Source organism: Phaenicophaeus curvirostris, chromosome 11, assembly GCF_032191515.1.
Source record: "Phaenicophaeus curvirostris isolate KB17595 chromosome 11, BPBGC_Pcur_1.0, whole genome shotgun sequence".
In the NCBI taxonomy this organism is placed as follows: Eukaryota; Metazoa; Chordata; class Aves; order Cuculiformes; family Cuculidae; genus Phaenicophaeus; species Phaenicophaeus curvirostris.
Genome location: NC_091402.1, coordinates 16,997,402 through 17,021,146, shown reverse-complemented (window position 1 = coordinate 17,021,146; position 23,745 = coordinate 16,997,402). Strand labels below are relative to the sequence as shown.

Here is a 23,745-nt window from a genome sequence, read left to right as displayed (position 1 = left end):
GGTGTAATTATTTATCGAGGTGGTGTCGGCATTGCAGCGGTGGTGGCAGGCGCTCCTTGCGGTCCCAAAGCGCAGCTGTATTTGTCGTTTCCCAGAGAGTTTGTTGAGACAAAGCAGAGAGGAGTAAACACGGTAAACATCTCTCCTCCTGCATATTCAGCGGCCAAGGGGTTGGGGAAGCTGCAGAATGAGCACAGAGAGAGCAGAAACTGCACCCAAGGGCTGCTGAGGCTTAAATTACCTTCATGGCATTGCCCATAGCTCCTCTGCTACTGCTGGTGGCAAAGTAGAAGGTGCTTTACTAGGGTGGAGGGGCTACCAGAGCTAAAGAGTTATTTTTTTCACAGCAAAGTACCTGAAAGATCTTGGGTTTTCAGGTGGGAGCTGGGTATCAGCTGGAGCATCACTCCCGTCTTGCTCTGTGTTTGGGAAGGCTTGGACCTGCTGTTTTAAGATATGTCCAGCCTGGTGATGCAGAGGAGAATGCTTAGTGCATGTGCTGGCTGATGGATACGAGAAGATGTGTGCAAGGCTGTGATTCAGAGGATAAGTGGAGAGACCCTAATTCCACTTCCTCTCTTTCCTTGTGGTTGCAGAGGCACGTGGTGCCCCATGTTCCTGTTTTGGGGACCCCCACATCTCTCATGCCTGGCTATAGCAGTTCCCTCAGTTTAGGGAAGGACAAAGAAAGGTCAGGCAGGGACGGGTGTCAGTCTTTGGCCGTACGCTACCTCAGGCATCCTGGGAAAACAGAAGTTAGAGTAACTGAGGAAGCAGACCAGCATCTCCAGACTGCTGGTGAGACCAAATGTGATCAGCTGTTGTCATTCCTGGTCTGCTCCTACTGGAAGGCTAGCATGATGCCGAGTCCTGAGTGCAGCCTAGAGCTGGACTGCTGGCCTTGGGGCTGGCAAGGAGGGCAAGCAGCCTCAGCGTGGCTGTGGGAGGCTGAAACCACTATGTCTGGAAGCGTATCGTGCCCAGGCACAGTAAAGCATCTTGTTTTTGCTCCTTCCCATGGGCGCCTCGGGTTGCGGGCAGGAGTCTCTCCAGGCTGACCCTTGCTTCCTGGGCAGCAGTGGGTGGGAATCACAGAGCTATTTACTGCCCATGTGTACATGGAGCTTAAGAGCTCGGTGTTTTCCCATATGCTCCGTGCACATGCTGCATGGATTTAAAACCCCTTGGGGACTGGCATGCATTTGGAGGCTGCTGCTTGCCAAAAAACCTTTCTCCCCTTTAAATTTAAAGTTACGTAAGGAACCTCATGAAGTGGAAAATCCTGTGGCTGGAGCAGGCTGTCTCTCCATTGCCCACATGGATTTTGCTGATGCTATGTGACTGTGTGCAGGCGTGGGACCTCTGGGAGACCCACGTGCCCTCAGGCCAGATACCTGTGACCAGGAGCTGGCACCGTGCTCAGCAGGTCAGGGTGATGCAGTGAGGATGCTCAGTGGAGGGGGACGAGTGCTTCGGAGCTGGTCCTCATCCCACTCCAAGCTTTCACAGGGGGCATCCCTCTGGCACTGCCTCGCTGGAGGTCCCAGCTGTGACAGCCCCAAGGGCAGAGAGGGGCTGATGCAACCCTGCGTCTGCCTCTCCCTGGGCAGAGCTGCAAAACCTTCTCCCAGACCCATGGGCGAGCACTGAACCATGGAGGCAGGTGGCTGAGCCAGGTTCCTTTTCTGGGGCAAGGCAACATGGAAAAAATGTGGGGATTTCCCCAAGACGTTCCTGTGGGAGGAGGAACAGGGCTGGCAGGTGTGTAGCATGTTAGCTGGAGGCTCTGCTATATGAAGTGAGGCTCTCTCAGGAGCCCTGACCTGTTTGTCTTGGCACGGCCTTGGCTGGGAAATGTTTTGTCTCTGAGAAAAGGCTGGGGCACAAGATTCAGCCCCTTCTGCTTTACTGCCAAGCTATTTTCTTTTTGAAGTTAGCGCCAAGGCGAGGATGGAGAGGGGTGTGTGTTCTACTGGAGAGCTCCTGCTGGCATCCCACGTGTGTGAGATGGCAGCAGCAGGGATGGATGGGGAGCAGGGATGTAGTGCTGGCTCCTGCTGGGTTTGTAAGTGCTGCTCTGTAGGATGCAGAGAACCAATAGCCTTGGTCTTGGTCTGCAAAGCTTGTTCAAAGGCAGAGAGGGGCTGCATACGTTGGATGTGTCCCAAAAACCTTACATCAGTGCGTAGGGAATTCTAGGGAAGCGTCAGCTCATCCCTTCCCTTGGCTGGTGAGGTGGGATGGCTGGTACGGGAGGGGTGACGAATGGGGCTGCGGAAGCTGCCATAGCCCATGAGGTGGGGAGATGTCTAGTGGCCATCTGGGAGTTCTCGCATGTTGAGGCATTGGCAAAAAACTCATCTCTCCTCTGTTTTCTTCTGACAGCCACTGCAGATTGACGACAATTTCTGTGGCCAGGATTTTAACCAGCCGCTGGGTGGGACTGTCACCATCGAGGGAACCCCACTCTTTGTGGATAAGGAGGATGGGATGACCTCGGTGGCTGCCTATGACTACAGAGGACAAACTGTCGTCTTTGCAGGCACACGAAGTGGGAAGATCAAAAAGGTAGGAAAACCTTTGGTGATGCTGATGAGAGGGGTGTCTGCTTGCCCTCCTGGCCCTTTGGGGCTACAGGCAGAGCTGTGCTGCTATCATAGCGTGATTTCCTGTGGTGGGGGTAACGTGCAAAGCGCTGTTGAGGGGCAATTTCCCATTGCTGTTCTCTGCTAACCGAATTTACAAACCCTCTGTCTTTTGGAAGGGTTATAACCTAGGGAAGTTGAGTCCTGGTCACTGGTGGATCAGTGTTGTCTCTCAGAGCAAGTGGATTTGCTCTCTAGCTGCCATGGGGTGGGCTCTGAGCGGGTCTCTGTGGTTCTGCTGTTGACCTGGGCAAGGTGGGTGGAGGTGGGTGCTGATGGCTCCAGCCTGGCATGTGGGAGACTCTGCTTCCCATACCCCGCCACGGCACAAAAGGCTGCTTGTTGGTGGCAATTAGCAAATAGCTCCGTGCGTGCCTTTGCCTGCCTGCATCTCCACAGGGCACGGATTTCCTGTTATCATAACATCGTGCCTGTAATTATAGCTGTACATGCCCTGTATAAACACAGCTTGCATTAACTGCATCCTCAACCAGGGAAAGGCAGTGCGAAGGTCCTGGTATGATTGTGCCAAGGGCAGGAGGATCAGGGCTTGGCTGGGGAGTCCAGCCCATCGCTTTGTGGCTCATGAGGTGCTCCAGCACGCTGTCCTGGGTACAGCACCCTGCATTTTTGCAGCCTGAGCTGGTCAGGGTGCCCCAGAAGGGACAGAGTGGCTTCCCTGGAAGGAGTCATGGACAGACTGCCATTCTGGGGGTAGTCCCTGTGTCTTTCCCTTGGGTCCCTCGACCTGCCTGCAACCCTGCGTGCTAGCAGTGTGTTTAGGGGTAGGGGAGACACGGGCATTGAGGTGGGAGGCTAAATGCTGGTGGTCCTCCCCAGCCCCACATCCTCTGTTTGGCTTTCTGCAGCCCTCGGGAGGGGCACGGCGGCGCCAGGGCTGAGCAGGGCTGTGGGGAGCTGATGAGGCAGCTCGTCCTCCCTTCCGGATCGATGAGGGATCCAGAGGGACCGGTGTTGCGTTGCTGGCGGCTTCTCCTGCTGCTGGGCTCCAGATGGAAGTTTTTAAATGGGGAGGGGAAGGATGGAGCATGTGGGAGGAGGGTTCGCAAAGCCATGGGGACAATGTTACACCCCTAGTAACAGCAAAGTGCTGTTTCAGCAGCTACCTGATCCTGCGGCCCAACGGGAGGGGAGGGCTCCCCCTCGCCTGGGGAGCACAAAAGGGGGCTGCTGTCCTGTCCCTGACTGGTGCCGATGTGTCCCCAACCAGGGGATGGGACACTCGGCAGGGGTACAGCAGTGTGGCCAAGGTCATCCAGACAGAGCGCTCGTCCCTCAGCAATGGTTGCATTCCTTCTGCTTTTAAGCTGCCAGCGTTCGCACTCATCCCCTTGGCAAGCATCTGCTCTAGGCTTGGTGCAGGCCTGTGGCTTCTCTGCCCTCCTGCTGGGCCCTTTGCCCTTGCTGCCCACTGGCACCCATCCTCCTTCAGGGAAGGAGGCCTGTGCCGACAGCTGGGTGCTCCCCCTGTTCCCAGGAGCCCAGTAATGGAAGCTGCTCTGCTCAGAGGGCACCGATCTCGCCATCTGGGCCGGGGTAAGGTCAGGGCAGAGTCACTGCTGCGTCTGAATTTTCCTTGGATGGCAGCTTCCATGCCCAGCATTTGTCCAGGCTGTTGTGTGCAGACAGAGTCTCTCTTTGTTCCCCCACCACCCCAAAAAAGCCACACAAGCCTCTGGCTTGCCCTGCAGCTAACAGTTGCTGCCATGAGGCCAGGGTGCTGGGCAGCACCTGCTGCCGCCGCAGCTGCAACGAGACTCTGATTTGGGAGAGGAGGGACGTACGGTATTGCAAGCAGTATCAGAAGAAAGGTGAATTTGCAAAACTGGCTGGAGGGAGGGGAGGCACTAGGGGTGGATGAAGGTAAAGGTCCTCTGGGATGCTGAGCGGGTGACAGCAGTGAAGCCCCTGGCAGCCTGGTCTCGGCTTGTCCCTGCTGGGTTAGCAGGCAGGCGGTTCTCTTTGGCTGGCTCTGAGTTATGTGGAGAGACCAGGCTTGGAAAGCCCTTGGCCCCGCGTGCTCGCTGCCCTCTGTGCCAGCAGTCATGGGATTAGGGCGCTTGGGGAATGCCTGCCGCTGCCCGGGTGAGCAATGCGGGGATGACTTCTCATGCTGCCGGCGCTGGCAGGGAGCCAGTTCCTCTGTGCTCCTAAACTGGTGTGTCGGGGACCCGGCCTTGCACCCTGTGGTCTGAGGATGCCACGGATGGGGAAGTGATGAGGGAACATGAGCTGTGATCGTGCTGCAATGGGGGTGGCCAGGGGACAATTGCACAAGTGAAGTGAGGCTTGCTTCGTAATGCTTGGGTTTTTGCTGGAAACCACCTGGCTTCGCTTGACAGTCTTTTTATTGGGTGGTTGTAATTTTCCCAGATTGTCTTTCCTATTTTTCGGGTGGTCAGAAAGCTGTGTGTGTGATTGCAACGGAATTGCTCAGTCACATGCTGGAAAGGCATGTTTCACACTGCACCCGCAGTTCCCTCTTAACCTTTGTGTGCCAAGAACTCGATTTTGAGGGTGCTTCAAGTGTTGCATGGAGAGAGGAAAGAAGGACGGTGCTGGAGGAGGTGTGCTGATGGTGCAACCCCCTCCCAGTAACTGCACCGTGCTGGGCTGGTGGCTCGGAGCTGGGGCAGTGGCCATCCTGGGAGGTGCAGTGCAGAGATGAGGCTGCCCTTGTTAGCTTGCCATCTGCTCCTCGTATTGCAAACAAGGCACTGCCTTAGGGCTTTGCTGAGCTCCGGTGTGGCCCTTGTGGGCTGACCCAGTTTTGGGTGCTCTCTGGTTATTTTTAGGGGTGTGAGTTAAACTTCATGGAAGAAGCCAATGGCTCCCTGTCCATGGAGGGCCCCTAGCTGCTACAGAGCAGGATGGGAAACACTGTGTGGATCAGCTCCCAGTGCATCAGGGTGAGGAGAGCTGCCTTTGCCCTTGCTGGCTGTGCTGTCCCTGCTGCCATGGCCCCACAGGAGATGCCCAGCACTACCTGGGATCCAGGCAGTACAGCACGGTCATGGGGCAGTACAGCCAGTACATCGTGGCCAGGATCACATCAGACTATCCCTTGCAGCCGGCTGAGCTCTCATTTTTTGGAGGATTATCTGGCTACCCAGTCGCTACTGTAATCGCTGCAGCTCCCTGCCTCATCCTGGAACTGGCTGGCCTCGGGTGTGAATGCATCAGGACGTGTCTCTGTGGGGAATCTACTCCCCCCCAGGGCTCTCACTTGCCGCAGCTTGTTTATTCTCTCCCACGGAAAGCACAGCTGAATTGGCCCCATGTCTGACTTCTTTGGCTTCTCCACTTCAATAATAATAATAATAAATAATGTCTTCATGCTAAGTGGGTCATCCCTATCCCTACGTAGCGGGATGCGGTGCTCCTCTCTTGTCCTGGGAGGTGTTGCGGGGCTCTCCTGCAGCCCTTGTTCTGCCAAGGGCAGAGAGATGGGGGATGCTTTGCAGGTTGAGGTTTGGCAGCCCGTGGAGGCACCCCCTTTGTGTAGGGTTGTTGTAAACATTTTGAGAAGGATGCTTTGGTGTGTCCACAATCCTTGCTGTGTGTTTGGGCAATATGAGCCTAAAATATGTGCTGTGGGGAGGGGGAGCTGCTGGCTGTGGTCTTTTTGGGAATTTCTCTGTTGCCTGCTGTCTTTCTTCTTATCGCTGAAGTCTCCATGTGCTGGCATCTGGGATACAAGGCATGACCCAGTCGTGGTCCACGTGAGCTGGAAGAAGCTATCAGGCTTCCTGCCGGCGCTGCTGGTTCCCATCCCCGCAGGTCTTTTCACATCACCCTCTGCTTAGTGCTTAGGGTAAGCAGCTCTGCCTGAAAAGAGGCCCTTTGTGTCTTGGCACATGAAATCCGGCTCCTGGAGCGCCCAGGAGGGTTCAGCGTTCAGCTCCCCTCGTGACCTCACTGCTGGCTACCTTACTTATGGCCTGCACCTCAGCAGGGTTTTGGGGGAGGCAAATCTGGGACACGAAGCCTGCGCTGGTCCCAGCAGTGTCAGCCGGTGACCCTTGAGGACTCTCCAAGCATCGGCCCCATTGAAGCCCCTGAAAATCTTCTCCTGCCCGTGTTGCTGCCTCTCCCCAGCTGGCCACCCCGCACAAGGGCCTTTTGTTCCTCCTGCCTCTGCGCTCTCCTCTATCCCCATCCCATCCCATGGGGACCCCTCGTCCCTGCCCCATGTGCACGCAGCCCCCGTGGGAGCTTGTGCTCAGCCCTGGGAGGGAGCTCTGCTCCTTGGAGCAGGCATCCGCGCCTCTCCCCAGTCAACGGCAATAATTTTATTGGCATGACAAGGTAGCCGACGGTTGCCAAAGTGAATCCATCAAATACCTCTCGGCGGCTCCCCCGCCCCCTCGAGAGCTCTCACCAGAGTCGTTAAGCTGTTTTAATCAAGGTGGAGGCTGGAGAGCTGGCGTGTTAAGTGGATGAGGTGGATGGGAGGGGGTGATGGAGCCTTCCCTGCTCCTCACACTCGTGGCGGGGAGCGCTCGGCATCGCCCCATTCCTGCTCAGCAGGAAGGGGCCCTGCTCGCCGACGTCGGGCTTTGTTGAGCCGCCCAGCTCTGAACAGGATGTCTCATTGTTGGAGGAAACAATTAGAAATTCATCGTGAACCGTTGGCCTCGGCTGGGATGGCGGGGCTGGGGCTGCGGGCAGCTGCTAGCTCCATCCTCGAGTGGCTCCTGGAGGGGGACGCCGCTGGGATTCAGGCTCCTGCTTCACGCAGGATGGATGGGACTGAGCATTTTCCATGCCTCTGGCTCTCCAAGGGATGCTCCGGCATGTTCAGAGAGGAGGTGTCGGGGGGCTCCCTCCCTCCCTTGCCCCTGGGCTTTTTGACTCACAAGCCATAACTCTCCTTTTTTATTTTTTTTTCCCCCCATCTGTTCTGTGCTTTGCACAAAGCCAGCAGGTGAGTGAGGGCTGGGAGCCTGGCTCCTGGCCAGCTGGGAAGGCAGCAGCAGCCGCCAACCCTGCTCCAACCTTCCCTGCCGAAAACGCTGACGGTGCACGTCTCGCCTCTCCCTGGCTCCGGTGCCGGGCGCCCGCGGGCAGCGTGCCGCCTAACCCCAATCCATCAGCCCACTCCGGCTGCCACGGAGCCGCCGCCGGGTACGGCAGCATTGCCGCTGGGCTTTGCCAGTGTCAGGGCAAGGTGACTTTTTGGGAGCGGCACGTTCCAGCAGCTGGAGCAGGCGGATCTTGAAGACCCTGCATCTTCAAAAGGGATGCTGGGTGCAAAGCTGTAATTGCCCCAAAAAGGGGGTTTTGAGGGCAAAACACCTCTCAGCTGACTTGGTGCTGCTCCGTGGGGCGAGCTCAGGAGCTGGCAAGTCTGTGCCAGCCAAATGCAGCCGCATTGCCTTTGCAGCCAGTCCCTGCAGACCCTGGAAATAGTGTGGAAGTAGGGCTGGGAGTTGAAAAAAGCAAGGTCCTTTTGGATGTGTGCCTGCATACCACCGATTCTACCCCCATTGTTGACACAAGGCTGTGTCAAGCAGTGGTGGCCATGGCTCAGCAGTGCTGGGGGAGGAGGCTGGAAGGCAGAGGAGCGATGCTGAGAGGTCAGGGGCTGCCAAAGCACTGGGGCCATCTCTGACGCTTCCAGTCCCATCTGTGTTTTCCCCAGACTAGACACCGGCATGGCACAGGCACTGGGGCTCAGGCATGCAGTGTCAGCAGTGAGTACTGGGGTTTCCCTCCTGGCTGTTGCAGTTTGGTTAGTGAAGCATGAAGCTGCTGAGCATTTTTTTCTGCATCTCTCTGCCCTCAAATGAGGGGCTGTGGCCCCTGCCTTCGACTCCCGTTCTGCTGGGAAGAACAGAAGCGTGACTCTTGCCTTGGACCTCATCTCTTTCAGGACCTCTGTGGTGGCCCCATGGGGACAGGGCAGGGTGAAAAGCCACCTCATTGAGATGGAAATGAGCTGGGAGGCTGCAGCTCTGTTGGGTCCCTCCTGTTGGAGCCATTGTGCCTGTTCACGGGCTTGAACACTGACTAATTTTGGCTTTTTCGGTGGGAGAATAGCCGTGGCCTCCCACCAAAGGCGGCCCAGAAGAGGCAGGTCAGGGGAGCCTCATGGATCGTTGGATTTGGGAGGCAGAGGCTGCACTACGCCTGGGTGGGAAGGGGCAGTGCTAGTGTCCTGCCTGCCTTCGTGAAGCCCCATTAGCCCAGATTAATGGTGCCTGAGGAATTTACCCTGAGCCCTTGGCCTGCTGGAGGAGGGAGATGCCATCAGGGGCCGAACTGGTTTTGATGTTGTCTTTGTGTCTATGCGTGTCCCAGTGCCACCTCAGGCAGAGATGTGGCAGTGGGGAAGGTCAGCCCTCCCCAGTCCCCGTGGACTGACTGCTTCACGCTCCTGCTCCAGACTGGGAGGAAAATCCATCATAAATGAAGAGCGAGGTGGAGGTGTGATATAGCACTTGGGGATACAGGATGCGGACTCCAGCTGCCCCTTCGTGGCCGCTGGAGCCTGTCATCCATCTGTGAGGCTTTGATATATGCAGGGATCAGGTCCAGGCAGGGACAGTGCTCAGCCTCAGACCTCTCGGAAGAGGTGTTGTTCGGCCTTTGTTATCCCCTGCCCTTGTTAGTCGTAGTCTTTTGAAAATGGAGCAGAAGAATGGATGCTAATGGGAGGCTGGTACTGAATGGGGGAGGCAGCAGGAAGGTGCCATAGGATTTGCATTGAGGTGAAATACAGAGGCGTAGGAGTTGGAGTGGGCACTGGGTGATAGTACAAGTGCAGATGCCTGGACCTGTGCTCCTGGTTCTCCTGGGAGCTGACCTTGTTGGGTGGTGAGGTGTGGGACAGGAGTTAACTCCATCTTATTGAGTACCTGAGAAGTACTTGGAGTGGGACTGGAGCGCTCAGCCTGTGTCTTGCCTTGGTCATACATTGCCTGTCTGATACAGAGCAAATGAACAGAGGGATCAAGGCTGTGCTGGTAATCCTGCCATGCCTTGAGGTTGAGCAAATACCTGGGAGCTCCGCTCATCAAAGGACGGCAGAGCTGGAGCTGTGGTACTGGGCTTTAGACGTGCTGTCTGGCTAAGGAAAGGGGTCTAAGCAGCCTTGGAGGTGTGTGTGCGCTAATCCTGGCTTAGTCCACCACAATAAGGATAACGCTTAGCGTGTTACATGATGGTGCTTCGTGATGAAATGAGTTTGATGGGTTCTCACTTTAATCCCTTGATTGGATGCGGTTGCGTGGCTGAGGGTGAATTGGAGTAGGCTGGTGGGCAGAGCTGGGGCAGTGTAGCTGGGCAGAGCATCTCAGGAGGGGTGGAGAAGCAGTCCATGGGATGGGCTGCAGGTACCTCGTCCATTTTTATTCCCTTTTTACCCAGAATGGAAACATTTCCACATCTTTCTTTTTACCTCTGTTTTGCTTTTCTCTTTTGTCTCATCTACCCCAGCCAGTGCACACTAGCCCTATGTTCTTCCTGTCCTGCCCTTTGGTGGGTCCTTGAGGTTCCTGTATCTTACCGTGGAGGAACCCTCTTGAAAGACTTTGTGCTGAATAAACCTCCCTGCATCCCTCCAGCTGCTTCTAAGGTGGGATATTTTCCCATAATCTCCAGACTCCCTTTCATTAGCACTGCAATTGGATTGAGACTGGAGCTGGAGAGTGGGGCTGCAGGGCAATGCAGTAAGGGACACGATGGACAGGGAGAGTGCCATCATTTGGGGTTTGATGCTGGATTTCAGGACCCTTGGGCACTTTCTTTGGGTGGCCTGTGCTGTACTAGAGCTGATCCTGGCGCTGCCCTGCTCTTTGTGTGTCCATGGACCATCCACCAGCACGAAACCTCCCTGTGGCAGCAAGAGCAATTGTCTACTTGGGAAGCAGTAGTGGGAAAGTTTTATTTAATGGATGCTTAGTTTTTTTAATGCTATTTAGCAGCTGGAGAGAAGGAAGAGAGCCAGTGTCGTGTGACAAGCCAGCTCTTTGCAGACTGAGAATGGGCTGAGGTGGTGGGGAGCATCCTTATGGTCTGACAGAGAAAGGCAGGATAATCATAGAATCGTTTAGGTTGGAAAAGACCTTTAAATTTGCCACGCTTTGTGCTCTTGAGGGCAGCATCTGTCGGTTGCTTTATGCTGGTATGGCTGGGGTACTCATTGCAAGGATGCAGGGGATGCAAGGAGGGATTGTACTGTTAGAGCTGGTGCTGGGGGAAGCATCTCCCTCCCTCCCTCCCTCCGTAATCCCCATATGGGCAAAGGAAACGATGCCGGGCTGAAAAAAGCCAGTGTGGTTTTTATTAGCTACAACCCTAATGATGTATTTTGGATTGCTCTCCTGCGTGGATAAAAATTACCAGACCTTGAACAAAGGGAAAAAAAAAGTCTCTCTGACCTTGAAGCTGTTCGTTCACTCATCTTCATTTCATTCCCCTTGGCTGGGGATGCGGGTCAGTTTTGGGTGCTATTTATAGTCCGCTTCACTTGACAGTTTTCTTTACAAAGCGAAAGGTTGTCACCTTTGTTTCTGATACTGCAGAGAGGGGATGCTCAAGGGAAAAGAAGAATAAATGAGATTTTTTTCAGAGTGTTCCTGTATGCGGCAAAGCTTTGTAATCTGGAAAGATCAAAAAGCTCCAGAGTACTGTGCTCACGTGTCATGTGGACATAGCCAGGGTCTGTGCTGCCTGGAGGGGCGCTGGATGATGCCTCTGCCATGCTGGCTGGTGGCTGCCAGGACTGGTCGGAGCGTCTATCCACTCCAAAATGGTGATGCTTTCCCTTCCCGAGGAGCTTGGCTCACTTCTTCACACCTGGCAGAGTTGGCTTTGGTTGAAACAGCATGTTAGCTTAATTCTTCCCTTTTCCCTCCCCTGTGAAGGAAACCGTGGCTGTGTTTCCCACCTTCACTGCAGCTGACTGCCCGCAGGAGCCCTGCTACTGAAGCGGCATCACCCGCCTGTGCCCGTATCCCCTCCTCTGGCCCCATCCCTAGCTGACAGAGTCGTTGAAACAACAAATGTTGCTGTAATTTAATTTTCAGGCAAACAATAGTCCGGGGACAATGTTAAATTCATGAAACTGGCTTAATGTGATGAAATTTAATGAAGCAATTTGTGCGTTAGCGTGGCTGTGTGCAGCTCCAGGGTAGCGGGGATGCCACTTCATCCCACCGGGCGGTCCCTCTTTGGGAACTAGCAGGGAAAGGTTCATGTCCCAGGGGAAGGGAGGAGGTTTGTCCGCGGGCTGGATGTGCTCTTGAGGTGCAGCTTTCCAGTTCCTTGATGCTGCTGGGGTGCTGGTGAGAGCCCATGGGTCCAGGCACTGAGGTTTGGCTGCGAGGGGAAGCGTTAATGAGAATGTTCTGGGGCAGGAGGGGGCTTTCTCTCTGCAGGCTCTGCCTTTCCCTATCCTTTTCTCCCTTTGCCTGGATCTCTAGGAAGGTCCTTTCACCTCCCAGCCCCCTTAGTGGTGGTGGGGTCCCTGCTGGTGGGACCTTTTGCTGAGAACAGAGCCAGGGAATTGTCCCCCAGGGCTGTGGGCTTGGCAATGGATGATTCCCGGCAAAGGCTGCTGGCCATCCTGCTGCTGATCTCTGGCTACTTCTGGGGACTAGTCCTCCCTGGTCCCTCAGTGGTGCTGCTGAGGAAGGGTGGACAGCAAGCTGAGAGGGGAGAGGAGGCATTTCATTGTCCTGGATGCACATACTGGAGGGCTTCTCCTCAGAGATGAGGAGACCCATACAAACACGCTCTCCTCCCCGAGCCCCTGTTCTGGGATGCCAGAGTGCAACCTCAAATGCCATAGCACCCATTTCCCATGCATGCAGTGCTGGCTTTTCCCAACAGTGATTGTCTCCAGGGCCACACTGGGTTGCAGTAGCCACGTAGCTGCTAACTGAAGCTTTTTCCTTTGTAGTAAGAGTTGGGAGCGGTGCTGCACTGGGAAAGTGCAGACTTGTCTTTGGGAGAGATACAGTTCACAAAACAAGCAAGAGGAGACAGTTTGGAGGGTGGAGAGCCCCACTGCTTGCTTCAGGGGTGGACTGGATTTGTGCTACCCTACCAGCATCACTTGGGCACCCTGGCACTGGTAACGCATAGGCTTCTGCTGTACTCCAGGAGAGCTTTCCCTGCCATTTCTTTCCCCTTGCTGATTGACAGAGCCCTGTAGATCTTAATTATGTGCCGGCATCCGCAGAACATGCCTGGTGCTGCTGTAGCTGGAGGCTTAACGCTGGCAATGCTGCTTGCTGGGCCAGGCGACCGCAGAGGTAAGAGATTTTCTTGCCTTTTCGGGGACAACTCAGTGTCTTTGTGGGATCAACGGACCCCTGGAGCTGTGTGGGTGGGAGTTGGGGCAGTGGCAGATGAAGGGGCGATGTTAAATGTAGATGTGGATGACCGCTGTGAGCTGTTCTCTGTTGAAACTTGGGGAGGAGGGAGCTGGAAACACATGGATGCTGCAGAGTGAAGGAGCTCTCTGAAGGAGATGGTATCCATGCATCTCCAGCAGGGCTTTTCTCTCTTGTAGTAGCCCTCCCCAGCCCTCTTGTGTCTCCTGCAATCCTCCCAGCAACAACCCCTACCAAAGCCTGAGCTCCACCAAACTTGCATCACTGGTGATGCTCTTCCCAGCCCGGACTTAAAGATAAATTTTCACTGAAAAATGCAGTGAAATCCTTCTGAGGTTTTGATTTTTGGGCTCAGCAGGGGTGCTCACAGGCAAGTTTGAGGTCTGTAGAGCAGTCTGCAGTCTTGGAAGCTGTGAAGGCAGCAGGTCTGCTGTCTCAGAGGCTGGGTCAGCACCTTGCTGTTCCCTCGCTCCCCAGACTTTTTGCTTTCCATTGACGGCAGTCAAAAATTAACCAGCAGCTATTGTGCTACTGAAAAAATTCACAGAGGAAAAATGTGATGCAATTTTGATGTGCGTGTGTCTCTATATATGTATTTATTCTTTAAAAGCTTCCAAAAATAGTTCTATATCTTGGCCAGGGTGACTGCGTCTGTAATTAGCCGTGGAAAGTGGGTGTCTTAGCAAGGCTAGTATGTATGCAGCCACGCAGAAAGGCTCAGCATCCCCAGTGAGAAGGTGGGGGTGTGAGACCTCAGGGGTGGTGGACGTGGCTGGAGGGGTGGGGGCTGCACACACTGGGCCCCTGTGATGCACCCTGTACCGGCAGCTTTCATGGCAGAGGGAGGGGAGCAGCCTCTGCCCCCCTGGTTGGAGATGCTGGATGGGCTTAGGCTCACCAATGCCCTGCTTTGTTTCTCTCTGTGTGTATGTGTGTATGATGCACGTGATTTTTTTTTTTTTTGTGAGAATGGAGCAAAATCCTTTAAGAAGACCCCAAAACCTTCACCTCGCCTGCATGGCCCATGCCAGCTAATTCCTGTCCCACGTGAGGGCTGGGAACTTCCCAAATTGAATTCTCCGTTTATTTCCCCAGGGTTTCTTTGTGTTACTCTCCCTCTCTTTCTGGTATGTTTATGAGCCTCGAGGGATCTGTTTTTACGCTCAACATTTAAAATTAAAGATGTGTTTCTCTTCTAGCAGGTGAGATAAACACTCCCGGCCTCAACTGGGGGTTTCCTTCCTCCCTCACCCTGAATCTGCTGGTGGGAAAGTGTGAGACTACAGCCGGGGCAAATAACCTGGGAATAGGATGCCTGGGCTTTCTTCCCAGCGGAGGCGAGTCTGCTTTGATGCTGTGGGGAAACAGGATGGCTGTTGTGTGAGCTTTGGTGTCTGTCTTCAGTGGCTTCTTGTTTTAAAAGAGGGCAAAAATTGCTACCTTTAGCATGGGGAGGCAGGAGGAGGTAATAGGGAGAGAAAATGTGCTTTCTTGACTTTCCTGTGGTTTGTGTGACTAAGGGCACACCGCGTGATGATGCGGTACCACTACTCGTTACCTCTTCCCCCGGAGGACTCGTTAAATTGCAGTAACTCAGTCGTATGGCAGTGTCAGCATTTCTGACCTGAGGCTGTGGGGGCTGGCAGAGCCTCGAGTGGCACCTACTGCCCATGGTCCCCACGAGGTGTGCTTCTCAGGGTGCTTCTGCACCCTGTTCCCTCTTCAGCCACCGATTTCAGAGCTGGAGAGCAACAGCATCCCAGCAGCTGTTAGGAGAGGTGTGGAGCTGTGGAGGGACATCCTCTGTGCCCCTTCATGGAGTCCAGCATCACAGCTCGCCTTCCCCTTTGCAACTTCGTCCTTTTGGGCAGCGTCTGGGGATGCCTTTCCACCTGATGCCTGCTCGCCCAGGCTGCTGAAACAAGACCTGGGCCAAATTTTGGAAATGAAAGCAATTAAAGAGCATACAAACAGCTCCAGTCGTCTCCTACACAGTATCTGCCCAGGTGGCTGTTGGTGCCTCCCTCCTGAGACAGGAGCATCTCTGCTCAGCTTCATTTCTCCCCGCTCGATGTGTTGCTGTGCTTATGCGAGCATCTTCACCACCGTGCTGTGAAAGCCTTGGCTATAAACCCAGCCCAAATCCCTGAAAACATGATTTTTCTGCTGAGACTTGGCCCAGCGTGCTTTTCTGAGTCAGCGCCGGAGGTGGTACCGCATACCTCTGGAGTGAGGGTTTTTTTTTGCAAGCATCTAGTGAGCTCCAAGTCTTACCCTCAGTGTTGCTGCTGCGGATGGCAGCTCTTGCCAGCCAAGGCTATTGAACTAAAACTGTTGTTTCTGACCCCCTTAACCTCCCTAATTCTGTTTATGTCATGAGCAGGGAGAAACAGAGAGTGTGAGAGAGGTTGGTTTTTTTTTTTAATAGCTTGTGAGTTTCTGGTGATGTTTTTCATCAGGAAAATGATAGTCATGTAGAAGCAATTAATTGGAGGAAAAGTTTATGGTAATAAATGTCAAGAATGTGTCAAGGATGGTTTGGATGAAATAAATTTTTTTTAAAGCCTCCCAGCAAAAACAAAATCCTTGCCCTATTTTGAACCTTGCCAAGGAGAAACAACTTCAAAACTTCAGTTTTCTTGGTTTTTTTTTTTTTTTTGTGTGTGTGTGTAATGTTTAAGTGCTTTCCCCCCTCCCCAGCCTGTGTTCCTTAAACAAAAGCATGTGTTTCCCTGGCAGCAGCTCCCCAGAGGCAGCTCTGTCGGAGTGGAGGGGAGTGGAGGAGCAGGGGCTGCGGAGGTGATGGCTGCACAAGTCTAGGCAAGTCCTGGTTTTCAGGCAGGAGCTGAAATCCTCCCTTTTCTGGGGCAGGAAGACTGTGGTCAGTTTGCAACTCCTGCCTGTGCTGCTTGTTTCTCCTCCACACCGTCTGTGGATGGCGATGCCTGCAGTAAAGGAGGAGCAAACTACAGGCATGCGTGGAATACTTTGATATTCTGGGGCAGAAGGTGATAAAAGAAAGAATTAATGCTTCAGAATAATGTTAGTGCCCTGGCTGCTTCTCCTTGTGCAGCCATCGTCTGCAGCTTGTGGGCTGTTGGTAGCCCTGCTGTGCTTCTTGCTCCCTAGAGCAAGTGAAGGTTGGCATGAAAAAATAAGACATTTTATGGGGTAGTTGATGTCCTAAAGTCATTCTCTGTCGCTATGTGTGGCCTGAAACATCCCTGGGATGCTGTGGCTGTGTGAATCTGCCTGGAAGCTCTTCTTGCCCCAGCGCAGCCCTGCCCTGCTGTGCGGTGCCTTCCAGCCACGGCCGTACCTTCGGCCCCAGCTGCGGGGCTCAGTACTGGTGTGTTTTTCATAAAGGCTCTTAATCACATACAGGATGTTTCTGTTTGCTCAAGCAATGAAATCACACAAACAACCCACCCCCAGTTTGGCTTTCGCAGAGCATCAGCTGCTCGACCCAAGTCCTAGGCAGCGCTGGAGCGATCCTTCCCTCTACTCTTCCGGCTCTCGACCCGGCTGCACGGCAAGAACACGCCTTTCATGTTGCGGACATGCCCTGGAAAGCCGCCCGGCACTGGGGATGGGATTAGATTAGGGCTGGGAGCCGGGGCTGACTCATCGCTGGGGCTCGCGCTTGGCCGAGGTGGCGGTGGCAGCATCTTGCGGGGAGGCTCAGAGACCTCAAGAGAGGACCAAGCGGGTTCAGCCCTGCGGTTTGGGGGCTGGGTTGCATGCAGGCTGTGTGCGAGCGGTGATACCAGCTCAGAATCTCTCCTAAGAAGGGCACATTGTTTTTTTTGGGTGGGTTGCAGGCGCCGTCTCATTCTTAGGCATGAGATTTGTGTGGTTTTATATTAAATTACCGCAAGCACCCAGCCCCAGGTGGGCACATCACTGACCTGCCACTGCATCTTTTGCTTCGGGCTTCATCCTCCAGGGTAGTAAATGGAAGAAGAGCAGGAATGTGTCAGGATGGATTGAAATAAAAAACCCCTGACTTTTCTTGCCCCTGTTGCACACACTGGTCCCATTGCTGCTGTTTCCATGGCAAAGCAGCGGGCCCGTAACCCAGCCCGCCCCGTGCTCCTCACTGCTTGGAGGAGCAAAAATCCTCAGAGACGATGAGAATAATTTAACAGGCCATTTACGAGAGTGGGGGAAAACACCAGAGGAGCTGGAGCAGGGTCGGGATGGGGGCGCGGGGAGGCAGGACTGGTTTCTGGCAGGGAGCGGGTCACGTTGGCAGCCTGCTCGCCTCGCCTTAGATGTGTTATGAAGTTTTGGAGGTTGCTTGAAAAGTGTCTGGGGAGCGATGGCGAGCCAAGCGGGCCACGGGCCAGCTCGCAGCTAAACATGTTGTTGTGTAAAATTGCAGTCAATTAATTTAAGACCTGCCAATTTCAACTGCAGAGCACTAGGAGGTTCTGTCAAGTTTTCAATGGGATAAAAAGGAGGAAGGGAGGGATTAGTTTTCGGCATTTGGAAGGGCAAATAGTGATACTCTGCCTGATTCTGCAAAGCACCTCCTCCTCCCTCTGCTCCTTTTGGTTGCAGTAAACTAGCTGCCGCTGATGTTAAAAATCCTTTTGGCATGTGCCGTTGGGGCTGAGACGACTGAAGGAAGGCAGCCAAGGCCTGGCAAAGCACTGATGGCCATTTCATAGCCTGGGGAGGCACTGGTTGCCAGGGCAGGACCCAGTCCCTTTTGGTTTTACAGTACTTCTCCTCAGCCCCGTGGGGAGCATCCCCTCGCTGGTATCCCGAGGTGGTCTTCCCCATACTTACCTGATCCTGCAAGACTGGCCTGATCCTGCGCATGTTGGGCAGCATGCTGGTTATCAGAAATAGCGGGGGAGCTGGAAAACACTCAGGGCAAGCCCCACATCCCGTGTGTGCAGCCGTGGAGGTCAGAGCGATGATTCATGGTGGGGCATATAGGCTGGTAATTTCCATGTGAGAAGACAACCTGCCCTGGCGAGCTGGCAGCCAGGTGGGCAGAGTGGCTGAACCTCCAAAAGGCTCATGTCCCTGTTCCGTGGTGGCAGCAGCATAGTGCTGCTCTGCACAGCGCCCTGCCAGCTACTCCCTGTGCCTGCCGTTGTCCTCACTTGCTACAGGACACTGGCTGGTGTTTTGCTGTGTTGGTGGCAACCTTTATTAGAAACGTGTTTCCTGGGTTCTGGAGAACATGTGTTTGTATGTGCGTCTATGAGCTTGCTTTTCTTTTTTTGTTGTTTCTCTTTTCTTTTTTTTTTCCCTTGGTTTGCAGCTTAATGAAACTTCTGAGAAAGTGCAGCTCTGCTCGTGAGTTAAGAGTCATGAGACCAGTGGGGTGAGCCAGCTTTTCCTGCAGCCAGTGGTGGGGCTGAACTCCTTTTTGGGACTGCTTTAGCTTTAGCTTTAGCTGGGGACTTGTGCGTCTCTGGCTGTGCCTCAGCCGTCCCCTATCCTTATCCCAGCTTGCTTTTCCACCTCCAGATCCATGATAGCTTAAACTTGCACACATGTGTATGTGTGTGTGTCCTTCTGCAGGCTCATCGCTGGGCGTTTGCTGTGTCCTCTGCCATCACAGATCTGTGTCCCCGGAACACCCTCTACCACCACTGTTGCTTTCTAATTTGCCACCATTCTCTGGTGCAAAACCACCTCTCCCAGACTCCAACTGCGTACCCCTCTATGTCCCAGTGTTTTGTGCTTTTCTGTGTGAAGGCTTTGCTCTGGCTTCAGTGTTTGCGTGTGCACTGGAGCTGCTGCACAGCCCCGTGTGGCTGCAGACTCGCTGCTCCTGTTGCTGGGAGGAGAAGAAATTTGGAATTAGGTACCTTGAGAGCTGGGCTCTGCCATGTAGACCCTGCCGTCTGCGGGCTTCCTTAGAATATATTCAGCATAATTTCCTCCTACTTTGCTGGGAGCTTGTTAATATTTCACCAGGACATGGGGCCACCTGCAAAGCCTGCGCTTCAGAGGAGGGCAGCTCCTGGCAGCTCTGGGGTTAGCTCTTGGTTTCCCCAGCTTTTGCTGTAACTTGTTCTGTGGTTTGAAAAATAGGTAGAAAACCACCCAGCAGGCAAGAAAGCCCAGGCAAAGCCCAGCAGGCTGGCATCGCCTCGCTGAGCCTGGTTGTGGCTCTGGTGTCTGCTTAGCTCTGCTCTTCCTCTTCTGGCATTTGGGGAAAAACTTCGCCACAGTTAAGGGAGAAGGGCTATGTTGATGCCTTCTGAGCCTGCTTGGGTTTGAAATAGCTGGGAAAGATCCAGTGCAGCCCAGCTGCGTCCTACGCTGCCAACCTGGCACTTAGGCAGAGCTTGCAGGTGGGCTGAGGTGGGTTTCCACCCTGGCAAGGAGCTTTTTGGGAATGACTTTTGAGGGGTTTTGGGGAATTACTTTTGCTTAATTCTGGGCTCCACAAATTGGAGCAGGATTGGCCCTCCAGGAGCGATAACAGAAGAATTACTGCATTGCATGGGCGTCTTTATGTGTTTTTTAAACCGTGCCTCCTAATTATAAATAATGGCTGCGATATGAGATATGATTATGATGGATGATGATTCTGTATTCCGTGTGCATTAGCGGCTTTAACCTTGCCGGGGTAATTATGTCTCATTTCAAATTCTCATACTATTTATTTGAGGTAGGGGACTGGGAATTTAATTTCTACTGCTTTGTCTTTTAGTATTATTATTATTATTTGAAAAGGATACCTTTGCAAAAATGTTTTTTAATCATTCCCTCCAGTTGGCAGCACTAGTTCGTTAATACTTTTGGGGCCTGTGTGGGGTTGTCTTGGAGATGTTTGTAGAAGTAGGTGTTTTGGAAGTATGTGAAGCTGAGGACTGATGTACAGGAGAGGAGCTTCTCCTTTGAGACATCTGTGTGCATTCCCCTAACTTCAGTCTTCCCAAAGCAGCTCTCTTTGCCCTTTTGCACTGGCTACTGTTGTTGACCCATGTGTCTCTGCCAGCCTGGGCTCGTTCCTTGCATGAGGTCTCCAAGGGGTCTAGGCAGGGCTGAGCCATCATCTTGCCTGCACCTCTCACCCTCTTTGACGGCACGTTTAATTAAAAACCACATCAACGCAAAGATTGTGCACGTGGTCCTTAATCAGTTTGAAGTCTCTGTGAGAATAAAGTAATTATACTACTCGTTTGGTTACAGTAATTAAAACTTTAATTAACATCATTTCCCACCCCTTGGCCTCCCTCTACAGATATTCAGGCATGTGATGGGTGTCTGCCAGGGTTGTGTCTCGGGATAAAGCTGTTTATCCGGGGGCTGTCTGCCTGTCCCCATCTCCACTCCGCCAGCATCGGGCTGCTGAGGTCAGACTGCAACTTGCTGCTTGTCCATCTCTTGCTGGGCTGCTGGGAGCAGCTCCTTGGCCACAGTGCTGGCAAGTCGTGGTGGATAGTAGCACTACTTGAGGTCCCCTGGCAGTAGTGGGATGATGAGGAGGATGGCAAGTGTTCCCAAGGATCTTCTGAGAGCTTGGTTTTGAATGTGGCGTGTGCTCTGGTCTGGTCTTAGCAAGAGCTGGACTTTCAGACAGCATCCCGCATCCCCAGGAGTTCTTTATTAAGTTCACTGAGCTCTTTGTTTCTCATTACATGGACCTGCAAGAAATGGGGTTACAATAATTTGTGGCCAGGTGCTGTTGTACCTGGAAAGCTCTGGGTGGGCTCCAGCCTGCCTGCACCCCAGTTTGCCTCCCACATGAGCCCTGTGGTTACTGTCCTGCTTGGCTCTAGCTAATGGGACTTGGTGCTCATCAACAGTCTGGAGAAGGGATTACTGTCTGGAGAAGCAGGGTGGGGAGTTCTGCATCAGTGCCAAAGGAAATCCATGCTGTGTAAAACCTGAGCTCTTAAATATCTTGAGCAGCATCCTTAGGAAAAGTAATCTCTATATTTAAATCTTCTCAATCTCTCGTTTGAAATTGCTCCTATACACAGATTGAAGAGACTAATTTTCATCTTGTATTTGAAGGGAGAGCCCACTGCAGAGAAGTGGTTTTCATAACTCCAGGTTCTGTGTGGTGGAGAGCCACAGCCCCGTAGCTTTCCCCTGGCTTTATGGGGCCACTGAGAAAGGACGATGTAGGCAGAGATGTGGCTCTTGAAGCACCCTTTGGGTTTGAAATGCAGTAGGAGGGCCAGAGGTTTAGGGTGTGGGAATGAAGCCTTAAAATGCAAACAAAAGGTGAGAGCAGGAAATTCAGCAAACACTTGAAGTGCTCATGCTGGAGTGAGTGAGGAGGTCTGGGTGTGCTTGAAGCAAAATATTTGCAGGCTGTCTCCATTGCACTGAGTCCAAAGCCAGGCTTAGCCGACTGTTATCACCGGGAACACCAGGCATGGAATGGCAGATTTCTGAAGATTTCTTCTCAAATCTTGGTGGTGCTTATGTTTGGAGCAGAGACTGTTTGAGGACGAAAGACAGAGCCTGGAGTTTTGATTGTGGTGCATCAATAATGGAGATGTTGATCTAAAAAGTAAAAAAAAAAGTGTGGCTGTAACTTTCTACCCCCTTCTGGTGCTGTGGGTTATGTTCCCACGCAGTACATCATGCAGTGTATGGTTTTGTCATTGAATTTGTAAGAGATGCTGCATGTCCAGTCCTTCTGCCTGTGCTAGGTGTTCATATTTAATGTTATCGCTGTGTCATGCGATATTTAGACGCTGATTGTTTATTGCTTATCAGCTTCTCCTGGGCAGTCTGGTGTGATTTGTCTATGAGAAAACACACCAGTACTGTCCAGCTCTGTGGTAACAACAGGACTCATCAGTAGGAAGGCATCAAAGCCAATGTTAAACACGCAAAGCTGAATCCCCCTCCCGTGCAGTTGGTGTTGTCCTTCTCCCTGGGTGGAGGTGAATGGGCAGTGGATTTAGTTGCTATTCTATCCCCTTTGCTGCAGTGTATTGCTGCAGCAAACCATTCAGCTTCTATGCTGCAGAAATAACGGCTGGTGCACTTACGTGGCTGGAGCTGAATGAACAGGGAGCTGCTGAGATAGGGCTGCAGAAGGCTTTAGAGTCTCACAGATGGATAAATCTAGACACGAGCCATGGTGCCCTGCACAGGCAGCTTTGCCGGCATGGGGGCTTGGCTGGTGCTGATCTGCCCATAGGGGTGCTGGGATGGGAGGCGATCCGAGCATAGGAGGTACCTTGACCTCATCCTGGGGTCCATCCTTCTGGATTCTCCCTTGTGTGGACTTTCCCTGCCGCTTGGCTCCTCTCTTTGCAAGACCGCTGGCCCCTGCCTTGTCCTCAGGCAGCCCCACAGGCTGCTATGTTGTTTTGGAGACCAGGAAGGAAACAGCTATTTTCCTGGAGCTGAGGGGGGATGGAGGAAGGATCCAGGTGATCTCCAGCTGTGCTGCAGCTCTGGGAGCCTGTACTTCCTCCTCTCTGCCTTTTGGGATCTCCTGATAAAGATCTGGGAAGTGGAGCATCCCCGAGCAGCAGGGTTTTGAGCCCTTGGGACAAGGCATGTTCCAAGCAGCCAGGAGGATGAAGGTGGTGGGACAAGCCCTCAGCATTTGTGTTTGGGTTATTTTGGTCTGGTTGCATGGTCAGAAGTTGGGGGGTTATTCCACCCTGTTGAGTTAAGCAGCATTGTTACCAGGAAAATAAATGGTGTTTTGGATTTGCAGAAGAAATCACAGCTTCTAAACTGTGGAGAGGCTGGGAATGGCAGCTCTGGGTCTCTTCTGTTCACCAACCAGGGTGAGGGGCTGTACATTGTGGGAGGCTGATAGCCAAGGGTCTGGGCTGGTCCCCATGGCAGAGAAGGATACAGTCTCCTTGGAGGAGCCAGTGCCTTGGCAGTGAAGGGATGACTTTTGCTTGGAAAACTGAGTACTGAGTCCTTCAGGCAAGAGCCTTCTTCCCAGGGACTTCTCTGGGATGTTTAAATATTAACTCGCCCCAGGCTGGTCACATATAGTGTTAGTCCCGTGGGAGCTGGGAGGGTGACACATTGCCATAGCTTCAGTGTGCCCAGGGCCTGCTGGGATGCTTGGGATGCCTACAGTAATTAATACATGGGGAAAAAATAATCCCATGTTTCTGTGGCATGCTCTGCCCTTCACTCCTGTCTCCCAGGGCTTTTTTTTCTACATGGAGGGGAACAGTGGGACACAGTGAGAAGGTCCCCATCCCATTTTGCTGTGTGCCTTTTGTGCCCTTACCTTCCATTTTGCATTCCTTTCCCATCCACTACTGAGCTCCCCTGCCTCCGCAGCTTCATCCTTTCTTCCCATGGCTTGAGAAACAGCAGGACTTGGTTACCTGCCCATGTTCCCCTCTGTCTCGAGGGACGTGTGTGTGGTGAGGTGTGGTGCTGGGATTTCACTGTGCATTTCTGTTGGAGGAGCACAGCTGTGTGCAGTCACTGTGCCACTGGAGGGGTAGTTTTGGGATGCTCTATCGCTTCCTCCCCAGGGAGCTTATGTCCCGGTAGCTGCTGTGCTGCCCCCAGGAATGCCCTGGATCTCTGGTTGGTCCTCTTTAGCCATGAAGCACCTTGGAGGTAAAACCCTTGCATCACATCCAGAGTGTGTAGAATCAGTGGCTGCATTCTCACTCTGTACAGAGGTTATTTTACATCACCACTGCTTGACTGAGGGTCAGCAAAGACCGAGGACTGCCACTCTACCCAGGCATGCATCGCACAGAGGGATCCCTGGGGTCCCCCGTCCTCTGCAGGCTCTTCCTTGTGCCGTT

The 23,745-nt window shown here is 53.3% G+C and overlaps 1 protein-coding gene across 2 annotated transcripts in view; it reads left to right on the top strand.

Annotated features, from left to right (window-relative positions):
* PLXNA1 (plexin A1) overlaps positions 1-23,745 on the top strand; it is a 120,667-nt gene that overhangs the window by 20,113 nt on the left and 76,809 nt on the right. For both annotated transcript variants that reach the window (XM_069865939.1, XM_069865938.1), the window contains exon 3: positions 2,386-2,568. In XM_069865939.1, the coding sequence (XP_069722040.1) occupies positions 2,386-2,568 (183 nt within the window). The remainder of the gene's footprint in view (positions 1-2,385; positions 2,569-23,745) is intronic.